Source organism: Panthera leo, chromosome A1 (assembly GCF_018350215.1).
Source record: "Panthera leo isolate Ple1 chromosome A1, P.leo_Ple1_pat1.1, whole genome shotgun sequence".
In the NCBI taxonomy this organism is placed as follows: domain Eukaryota; kingdom Metazoa; phylum Chordata; class Mammalia; order Carnivora; family Felidae; genus Panthera; species Panthera leo.
Window position 1 is genome coordinate 112,683,465 of NC_056679.1, and position 11,018 is coordinate 112,694,482.

At 57.1% G+C, this 11,018-nt stretch overlaps 1 protein-coding gene across 1 annotated transcript; it reads right to left on the reverse strand.

The window, feature by feature from the left end:
- Positions 1-3,479: 3,479 nt before the first annotated feature.
- SMIM32 (small integral membrane protein 32) lies at positions 3,480-4,545 on the reverse strand. The gene has a single exon (XM_042905965.1). It carries the CDS (start codon positions 4,543-4,545, stop codon positions 4,234-4,236), a length of 312 nt encoding a protein of 103 aa, XP_042761899.1. The 3' UTR covers positions 3,480-4,233.
- Positions 4,546-11,018: the final 6,473 nt, after the last annotated feature.

The following is an 11,018-nucleotide window of genomic DNA, read 5'->3' on the forward strand; positions in this document are numbered from 1 at the left end:
ATATGTTGCTCTGATCAGAGAGAGGAAAAAAATGAATGTTGGGCTTCAAATTTGGGTGGCGATGGTGGAGATGGAGGGGATAGATGGAGTGGGCTGGTTTGTGGAAGGTGGTAGACTGCATGTGGGAAGATGAAGAGTTTGGGGTCAAGAAGGACCACTGTGGCTTTCACTTCGGGCAACCAGGTGCTGGTGCAATTTACTGAGATGGAGAAGACTGAAGGAAGATCTAATGTTTATAGAAAGATGATGAGTTTCAGAGCTTGAGGTTCCCTGTGAGCTGTCCAAATGAAGATAATCGAATGGGCTCAGGGACAGGTCTGGAGCGAGTCATTTGAAAAGCACCTGAAGCCATCAGAGTGGAGGAGCTAGTTCAGTGAGAATGTGCAGAGAGAGAAAAGACCGGGGACAGCTGCCTTCCTGCTCTGGGCACACCTGCCGGAAAGGGGCAGGCTCCTTTACCGGTTGGCAAAAGCATGTCCCATTTGAAGAACTTCAACTCACCGAGGAAGAGCAGTTGCTGTTAGTGCTGCTGCCAACACTTCTGAAATGGTCATCCTGGTTAATGATCAGAAGAGCTCGCCTTCAGAGCACTTCCTGCATGTCAAACATGAGCTCGGGATGTCTCACGCGATGTTGAAAATCCTGTGCGGCAGGTCCTGTTATTATCTCCATCTTACAGGTGAGGAAATCGAGGCTCCCGGAAATCCAGAAACAAAATCCAGGCGTAGCATGGATGGCCACGGTCAGGTTACCTAGTGCCAGGGCTAAAGCTCTTAGTCACTGCCCTATGCTGCTTCTCCCTGGTCCCTGGCATCTGCAGGCACCTTCCCTAATTTCCACCCTACCTCCCCCTAAGCCCCCATCAGAAACCTGTGCTCAGCCCTCTTGTCTGCTCCCAGTGGCTGGTTATGGGCAGAGCGGCCCAAATGCCTATGCCATGGGTCCCGTTCATATTTCTAGCCTGCCAGGTCCAGCTCTCCAGAGGTGGCTCCAAGACTTCACGGGACTGATGGAAGAGCAAAGGGCAGAAGGATGTGTGCGTACAGACGTACCGCCCTGCTATCCATCTAAATGTCCAATTGCCACATTGTAGTGCACTTACCCTGCATATCAATAGAGGGCAGACATGAACTCAGCCACATCCCTGCTTTCCAGGGGAGAATGTGGGGCTAGGCCCATTACTGCTCAACCAGTCTATCTCTAGCCTAGAGAAGCGAATGAAATTATTCAGGGTCACAGTGCTGGCAAAAAGCGGAGCCCCAGTCCAGTCCCTCTCACCAACCCTGCCTGGTTTCTAGATTCGATCTCTACATAGGCCCAGTTACCTACGACTTTATTTCAAAAGTATCTGTGTAGGGGCGCCGGGGTGGCTCAGTCCATCAAGTGCCTGACTTTGACTCGGGTCGTGAACTCTGTGGGGTTCAATCTGTGGGTTTGAGCCCCGCGTGGGCCTCTACTGACAGCTCAGAGCCTGGAGCCTGTCTCAGGTTCTGAGTCTCCCTGTCTCTCTGCCCCTCCCCGAATTGTGCTCTCTCTCTCTCTCTCTCAAAAATAAATAAACATTAGAAAAAAGTGCCTGTGTAGTTGAACTGGCCAGGCCATTGATTTAGGTGGCTGAAACCAGTGCAAGGCTGCAGAGATACTTTGCCAGCTGTCTCCGTCTTCGTTAGCACTTCTCAGCTTTAACCTCTGGAGGCCTTGGGCCTGTATTGTATCAAGGGATCCCAAGCGCCTCGTGGGATCTCTCTGGCTGTAGCCGATGCTGGCCCAGGAAGCTTAGGCAGCCTCTAAGCCAGTCATCCACTCCTATTTTCCCTTGCAGGGACCCTTTACACTGGTGTGTGGTCACAGTAGACAGTGAGCCCTAGTGAGAGCACATCCTGTTTTGGGTTCAGCTTCACCTTTCAGCACTGCCGCCTCAAGCCTGAGGCTCAGAGGACGAGCTAACGTCTGGACGCTAGCTGGCGTGTTCACGTTTGTTAGCACATTTCATTTTCAACCCTGCAGAGCTAGGTGAAAGAGCACCCATTTCACACATGAGAAAACAGGCCGAAATAGATTAAATGATGTGCGTGGAGTCCCACGGCCAGCAAACAGAGGAGCTGGGATTTCAAGCCGCTCAGACTCCAGAGCTTGTGCTCTGACTACTTTGCATACTGCCTTTAGATGTACCCATTGGGAGATGTGGAGGAGTCCTGTCTCTTTACAGTCTCCTCCCCCTCCCAGTCCCCCACATCACAGCTAAAAAAGGGGTTCCTCTTATCAGCTGGGCACCACTTCAGGATGCCAGTCAGGGGCCCTCATATTTCCTTACATTTATTCCATTTAATCTTCTCTGCAACCAAGGGTCATGCAGATTAGCCGGGTTACCATTACTGTAGGCTGGAGAGGTTTGGCTACATTTCCAAAGACCTCACTAAAATGTTCTGTGAGGTTTTCACAGAATTAACACCATCAGGGGGTGGTTGGGGTTAGCATTCCAAGACGTGGTTAATCCAGGTGAGACCCTGTCTACAGCTCATGTGTTCTGCTTCCTGGATAGGGGCCAGGAGGGGATCTTGGGCGCTCACTGGCCGAGGACTCTGGCCCTAGCAAATCTCCCCTACCCCCCCATCCCCCCCAGCTTGGGTCCTTAGACATCCGTCACAAACGGTGTGCGGAATTGTGTGCCTGTCTGCATTTTGCCTGATGCAACATCCTAGCGTTCTTCAGGTTCTCAAAACCCGAGTGACCCCCCCCCCCCAATGGTTTAGCCCTACTGAATCAGATAACCTACCAAATCTATTTTTAGTGAAACATTCTCTAAGCTCTAGTGCCCCTACTGAGCCAGGTACCTCCTGAAACTATTTTAAACCCCCATAAAGTAGACTCCCTAGAATTAGGTTAACTTTGAAAATGGCCAAGGTTATCACACATCTTTCTGTTCCCTCTCAGGGTCTTTCTAATCAGCTCCTCACAGCTGGCTCTATTCATCCACTGCTCCCCGCACCGCCCCCCCCCCCCCCAACCCCATGTTCTCCAGCGCTGGCCCCTGCCTACTATGGGAAGAAGTCGTGAGCAGCTGATCCCATTGCTGGACCCTCAGGCCCTTCCATCATCACATGGTGCTGGTCTACAACTGGCTCTTAGAAGGGTTCAGGTCCAAAAGGCTCTGAGAGCAAAAGAGAGGGCCAGGTGGAAGCAACTGCCCTGTAGAGAAGGTCTCCATGGAGCATTTACAGGGAATTTTTTCTGCAGATAAGGCAGCGATTCCTTTTTTTTTTTTTTTTTTTTTTTTTTTGAGAGGGGCTCTGAGAAAACACTTCGCAGAACAACTACCTGATTGACGCTGAGTAAAAGCTAGAGAGGAGAAAGTATCATTAAAACTGATCTGGCTCACGGCGAAGTAGGAGGCAGATTGAGCTTGAGTGTTGCCCGCTAGCTCTGCCCTTAACCCCCTTTCCAAAGTGGCGCGACCAATGACCAGAGCGTACTCAGCACTGGGTCCAATTCGGTGAGGTTTTATTGTACAAATGTGGTCCCTAGAGATGCGGGATGCGGATCTCCGACCACAGGGTGCTGCAGGTGCGACCCTGTGCCTCTAGACTAGCTTCCCCTCCCGTGCCCACAAAGAAAACTGAACCCTTGGACCTGAGCGAGACCTACTTAAAGTCAGCATCCCCTCACTTCCCTGAGGAGACGCAGCCCCCAAAGGCCATCATTTGCAAGTCCGGCTGAGTTCACTCTCAGATTCTCTGGGGACTGGGGTCCTCGGTGGCGAGGGGTGGAAGAGGCGGTAGCAGCCGCGGGAAGACAGCCACCCGGCCAGGGAGTCTGGATTAGGCAGCCCCCCTGGCTAGTTACGCTCTCGCCGAGCCATGCTTGCCCCTCCGTTGTTCAAAGTAAGGGAGTCAGCAGGCGGTGGGGAAGGCTCCTGCGTCTGGGCTGGCGCGCCGTCTTCCAGGAAGGCACCCCGGCTAGACCCGCTGTCCGGGGAGGGGGAAGAGACTCTTCCAGGGGATCAGAACCTTGGAAGCCCGCGGCTGCTGGGATCGGGACCCTACGCAGCCCGCGAAGCCTCCGACTCCCTTTACGCCCGCCTTGCCGCTCGAGGTCGTAAAGGGTCTTTGGATCAGGGCGCGGCGTGCCCAGGGGCCAGCGACCCCCGGCGTCGGGCTCGCCCTGTCCCGCTCCTACTGGCGGCCGGGGGTGAGACCGGGACACTGCGCCGGCCGGCTCTGGCTCACCCCGCAGCTACACCGGCCGCGACTTCCAGGGCGCGCGGGCGTCGCGCAGCGAACGGTCGTGGGGCAGCGCGGCGAAGGCCGAGTGGCGCAGCTGGCAGCCTATGAAGAGGACGACGAGCGCCACAGACAGCAGCAGCAAGAAGAAGAGCAGCAGGTAGGTGGGCAGGTCGGGCTTTGTGGCCGCGCCGTCCCGCATGCCGCGCGCCGTGGCCAGCTCCAGCGGCAAAGCGCCCTCTGCCTTGACCGTGGCCGCCAGGGCCAGCGCGCCGCCTCCAGCCGCCTCCGGGCCGGCCGTGGCGTTGAACACGTCGCCGTACATGACCCGCGAGGCCGCCGACCCCGGCCGGGCCGCCTCACTTGGTGTCGCGCGGACCAGCGCCTCCGGGCGCCTCCATGGCGCGCCCCTCCCGCCCTGCTGCGCGCACCTGACCGGGAGCCGGTGCCTTCGGGTCAGCCGGGGCCGCGCCGCTCCCTCGCCTCCGCGCTCAGCTGCCGTCCCTGCGGGTAGCAGCCAGGCGGCCCCAAGTGCGCGACCCTCGGGCTTTCCCTGTGTCCTGCCGTCGCCACCCGCCGTGCCCAATCACCCGGCTTGCGGTTTTGCAGCCGCGCTCTCGGCTCCGGCCCCCAGCTCTGCTGAGCTCCGGGCTCTGGGCTCCCCCAGGCTGCAGCGGCGGCGGGAGGCGCCCGGGGAGTGCGGCCACAGCTCGGGTGCCTGCTCGGAGCCGGGACGCCAGGTGCACCGAGGGCGGGTGGCGGGGAGTCCTCCGGCGCCGCCGCGGCTGCTGCGTCTCGGAGCAGGCGGTCCTGCAGCCGCGAGTCCCTGTTCAGATGCCCGGTGTGCGGCGAGTCTGTCCCCACTCGCTTTGGCTGCTTCGCTCCTGTCTTCAGCAGGAGACTGCGCTCCGAAGCGGCTCTGAGCGCGCTCAGGTCCCGGGCGGGGGACGGGAGGGGGGGCGGGACTGACAGCGGCTGCCCCCGGGGAGCGGCTGCCAACCAATGAGGGCGAGAGGGGACAGGCTGCGACTGCCCCGGCCCGGCCTCACATCACTTACGGCCAGAGGGACACACAGAGAGAGGGAGGGAGGAAAAACAGGGTCACAGAAAGACTGACGGGCAAAGAAACGGTTACAGACCTGTGAACAGAGACACGCGCAAAACAGACTTGTGGACAGCAGACCGACTCAGAGGCAGGGCGCGGCTGGACGTGGACACCTGCTTTCGTTCTCCTCGATATCCTCCCTCCCGGTGAGGCCGGGTGGGCGCGGAGCCCCACTGGCTGCTGGGTAGCGCAGGCAGGGCACACTGCCTCTGGGGGAGGCCCCGGGCGGTGGCAGAGGCACTCCGAGACTAGATGGGACTGGTTGCATGGGCCCAGGCGCCTCTCTAGCTGTGCCCTGGGGGCACATGTGCCCCCCCCCCCAACTGTGAGCCAGCTCTCCTCTGGCACAGGGGGGCAGAGGAGGCTGTGATAGTGGCGATGGCCCACCTGCCCTTGCCATTCCAGGCAAAGACTTGGTGGCCAGAACAGAAGTGAGCAGTCAGGGGGACTGAGGGGTTCTCCTGGTCCAAATTCCTCTCTTCCTTTGAGAAACTGTTCAAGCTCCCGCCCCCCCAGACTAGAATGGGAGGTGTTGCCCTGGCTACGGTAGCCCCTGCACTTCTCTAGAAGCACTGGTCAGCCTGGACTGTCATCTTCCGACAGGACCAGAATTACCGGGAGGCGGGTGAGAGGCCTGGGGCATGAAGTTGTGAAGTTCTGCACCCTAGAGACCTCACCCCTCACCGTAGTCTCAGCTCTGTTGCCTGGTCACTCTCCCGAGGTTCCCACAGGCTCAGCCAAGTTCATAGCTATGTCTCTCATCCCATCAAGGGGTGCAGTGCATGGGGGAGTTTGGTGAGCACTGGCTGAGTGAACAGGGGGAAAGATGAGTTAGTCCCCCTCGCCCTCACCGCCCCTCCCACCTGGCCACAGCCACAATACGAGAAACCAAGGTGTGCAAGGCCAATCTTGGCCAGAGCTCATTCCCATAAATCCCGTCTCAGCCCCGGAGAAACACCTCTGCAACCTCTTTGTCTGACATCGAAACTGTGGTCCCAAGTCCCGACCCTACACGGTGTTTAACTGCTTGCTGAGCGAGGCCTCCGGCTCGGAGTGCTTCCCTCTTAGTCGTCTGGGGGCCCCCCGGGGCCAGGAGGTGGATGTGTGTGGGATGGAGGGGACAGCAGGACCCGGAAGGATGCAGCACCGCCTCATCTGCCCAGTATTCTGAGGAGCTGCCCAGTGTCCTCCTAGGGTGTAGACGCTGAGCCCTGATGCCCGCCTGATGCTTCTTGGGTCAACCCCTCATTCTCCAGATGGGAAAGCTGGCTCTGAGGGGAGCGGGGTTTACCCACGTCAGCACAGGACGGCCACCACAAGAAAGTGAGGCAGTAGCCGTGCAAGTGGGCGACTCCGGTGAGGGGAGGTTTTCCCTCTCTTGGAAGGCCTGACCTATTTTGGACAGCATTTTTCTCAGGCAGCAGGGTCCCAGGGGACATTATGTGAACTCAGAACAGGCTTCCTCACTGACGCTGTCAGCCAGGGGGAGGGAGAGCGTGTGGGTTGAATGGAAGAGTTTTTATCCAGGTGAAGCCACTGCTGTCTTATTTCCCTGGGTCTCGGTGAGGCTTGAATTGCAGGGCTGGAGTAGTTGGGTTTGGGATTTTGCCCGGAATTTTGTCTTTGCCTCTGTACGGGGGGTAGCAAGGCCCTGCTATCTCTACTTCCTCTCTGCCCCATGCGTGAGATCAGGTCAGACACGAGGCGAGGGCAGGCAGTCTGGGCGGCTCAGTGGAGAGGTCCTAAGTAGAGTCTAGGACAGGCTCCAGCCCTTTGGGCTGTAAGATGAGGGTTTATGGTAGGTGATTTCTGGTCCTGCTCTGGCAACACGCTGTGAGCATCCAGGAAGCCAGCATGGAGCAGGGGCGTCCGCCAAGGGTTTGGTGTGGATGGAGCCTCTCTGCGGTACCGCTGCTCTCGATGGGGGGAGGGGAAATCCCTGAGCCTGGGGTCCCCGACACGCTCATTCCTTCCCCACAGCTGCTGCTTTTCAGCAACATATTGCATTTTGCAAGGGCTTGCAGGCTGTGAGTGGTGGGGCTGAGGCTTGAACCTGGGCAGCCAGACTTCACTTCACCACGCCCTTCGCCCCTACCGTGACCACGTGACTGCCTCCGAGGGCAGAGCGGTGCCGGTAGCTGCCATTCACGGACGTCTCCCCACAGGCCGAGCTCCGGCTTGGGCTTCGGTGTGATCTCTCTCCTCACAGGGACCTGGAAGACAGGTACTGTTGCATCCCGCCGTTTCCCTAAGGAGGAAGCTGCCACTTCTAGAAGTGACACCATGTGCCAAGGCCACACAGCTGGGTCAGGATGCAAGGGAGCCGACATTCTGTAGCCTGTACTTGTCCCCTCTTTAAAAAAAATTTTTTAAATATTTATTTATTAAACGTTTTATTTATTTTTGAGACAGGGAGAGACAGAGCATTAACAGGGGAGGGTCAGAGAGAGGGAAACACAGAATCTGAAACAGGCTCCAGGCTCTGAGCTGTCAGCACAGAGCCTGATGCGGGGCTTGAACTCACGGACCGAGAGATCATGACCTGAGCCGAAGTCGGCCACTTAACCGACTGAGCCACCCAGGTGCCCCAAACATTTATTTATTTTTGAGAGAGACAGAGACAGAGACAGAGTGTGAGCAGGGGGAGGGCAGAGAGAGAGGGAGGCACAGAATCCGAAGCAGGCTCCGGACTCTGAGCTGTCAGCACAGAGCCCGATGTGGGGCTCGAATTCACAAACCATGAGATCATGACCTGAGCCGAAGTCAGACACCCAAGTGACTGAGCCACCCAGGTGCCCCGTCTCCTCGGTCTTAGGCTACTTCTAATGAGAAACTCAGCAAAAAAGCATGTGGTCAAACTGCCTTGCCTTTTGGTAAAGTTGGAGAAGGCATCTTGCCCTTTTTTGGGGGTCTTTTGGTCTCGAAGTGGGGAGGGCACGGTTTCTTTTCCAAAAGATGTTCAGAGCCCTGGGAGGGCAGTCACGTTCCCCCAACGTCCCCGGACAGGAAATTAAACAAGGCTGGTGCTGAGTAAATGCAGAGATGAAGTTTACACAGCTTGTTACACAAGCCAGAGCGACCTTCCATTAAGGGAGCTTTGTGTACCCATACATTTAAGTCTCGGAAAAGATCATAAAGGGGATCCGAGTTGGCTTTGACAGGCAGAGGTGGCAGGGCCGGGACCCCAGAGGGACCTCTTCCCCATTACGTGGTTGCTGAGTGACACATGTGTCCGCCCCTCTGGCCTGTCTGTGGAGGGACCAAGGCAGGCGAGGCAAGGGTGCCTTTCCGGCCACGACAGAGCCATTTGGCAGCTGCTTAATGGAAACTTGGGAGCCTGGGAGCATTAGAGCCCCAGGATTTCATCAACTGTGCTGAGAGGCCTGTGGCGCTTGGGGAAGCTATTTCTGTTTCTTCTGCATGTGAAGGGAATTATTATTAAACCACTCAGCGGCACCGAGAGGCGGGGGTGAAGGTCAGGGGTGAAATGTTGCTGTCTGGGGTTTGTTGCTGCTGGGATAGTTTTTGGTGTGTGTTGTGTGCTGTGATGGCTGTGGAGTGTTCCTCCGCGAATGCTGATGATACCCTTGCTTGCAGACCTTTTCATTTGAACCATCGCCCCCTGGGCAGTGCTTTCCGTTTGTTTGTCTGTTTGTTTACAGATGGCTTTGGCAACCATGGTGCCTAGCAGATTAAGGTTGCATTTTAGAAGGACCGTTTTTTGAGAACTAAATAGCAAGAAGGCTAAGCGCAGCTCTTGAAAGGAAGCACTTTCCCAAGTGGAAAGAGGCTGGGGGACCGGTCAGGCCTGGCCCCGCGAGGGGTTGCCGTCTGGTCTGTGGGGAGGACTACTTGGGGGAAAGGACGGGGTGTGCACGTGAGGCCGGCTGCAGAGAGAACGCTCCCAGACACCCTTCTCCCAGAAAGGGGGTCTCAACCGCTGTCCTCTGATGCCGGGGGCCTGCGGGTTCTTTTGTGGGATGGCGGGATGGAGAGAGTCAGTGACAAAGATCCATAGGGCTGGCTGGGGTTGCGGCCAGGGACACCCAGAAGACGGTGCCAGTCTGGATCTGCAGGTGGTGGGTGCCTCTGACTCTTGGTGGACCACATGTTGGACAAAGTCTCACTGGTTCGTGCCTTGATATCCAATAACCTGTGACCTCATCTGCTCATCTGGGTCCCTTTAGCTGAGCAGACCACAGGGACACTAAGCTTCCAGGGCTGCTGAGACCGACGGTGACCGGTTGCCGCCCCCTGGGCTGGATCACCTAGGCTTTTCTGGGAAGGACAGAGGCTTGCATGATGGGGAAGCTGCATTCTTCCTGCTGCCTGGACCCGGCCGGCCGGTGGTGTGGAGTCATAGTGGGGTCGCTGCAAGCTGAGGAACAGGCCACCATTGTGGCCAAGAATGAGAAGTAGGCCAAAGCTGTGATAGAGCCAGCATGTACCAAAAGGGGCCTCAGGGCTTGGAACAGGGCTGGTGTTTGGAATCCATAGCCAGGCTCAGGGGCACCTGGGAGTCTGGCTGGGCCCTCTGGTCTTGCCCCTGTATTTCCAGGGGGAGGTAGTGCCCAGTTTGTGAGTTTATGCTGGGAAGAGATTGGGCACCAGAGCAGGTGCCTCAGGCCCAGAAGTAGAGACAGGCAGCAAGGAGACCCCTTCTCAAAGGAGAAGGTCTGTTCGGTCCATTAAGAGGCCCCCCAGCCCACCTCTTCTGTGGCAGTGAGGGAGAACTACTTCATGGAAAGATCTGGAACTCGGTGGTGAGGCCAGGGCACAAGAATTCATTCGGGAAGAGCTGGTTCTTTTCTAGAGTTGTGTTTCCTAAGATTGAGTATGAGTACATCAGATGAGATGCAGTATCATTTTAGATAGCACGTTGGAAAAGGGTGAATCACACGATGCAAGAGTTACTCGCTCTTCATCTCCTTTAATTACTCTGCTTGTGGCAAGAAGAAAAATCTACTTGGGCCCTGTGTCAGTTCCGGTTCACCAGGAAGTACCTGGCAGAGATTAACTGGTGGAAGTGCCAGTGGTAGATTAAAGGTACAGGAGTCAGGGGTGCCTGGTGGCTCAGTCACTTGAGCATCCGACTCTTGATCTTGCTTTAGGTCATGATCTCGTGGTTTGTGGGTTTGAGCCCTGTGTTGGGCTCTGCGCTGACGGTGTGGAGCATGCCTGGGATTTGCTGTCTCCTTGTCTGCCCCTCCCCTGCTCTTTCTCTCTCTCTCTGAGAATAAATAAACTTAAAAAAAATAAGGTACAGGAGAACCTTCTGGGGTCTCTCAGAGTGGAGAGGAGGGAGGGACCTGGCAGCGAGAGGCTGAGACTAAAACTGCCTCAGCCAGGCCAGTGGTCGCCTGTCAGGCAAGATGCATGCAGATCAGGGCAGGGCTGGGGCTCCGTGGGTGGTCAGGAGTAGAGTCATTTTTCCCCTGCCTGGGCTGGGCTGCTGGCCTGCTGCAGAGGGCTGTGGAGGCCTGGAGGCAGAGGCAGGTGCCAGGGGTTGAAGTCCCAGCAAGACTCACCTCTCCTCAGAAGCCCCCTCTCCTAGCCCTGGCCCTGGCTAACCCTTCCCCTCTCCTGGGAGGGTGAGACCCAGGCAGTCTCCGGCCGTTTACAGCCGGTTTAGACTGTGCGCCTCAGATTCAGAGTCTTCCGAGGCTGAGAGTCACGTCCTTGGGTTTTGGTCC

Coding starts and splice junctions, on each gene's coding strand:
- SMIM32 (XM_042905965.1), bottom strand. CDS start 4,545: ATGTACGGCGACGTGTTCAACGCCACGGCCGGCCCGGAGGCGGCTGGA.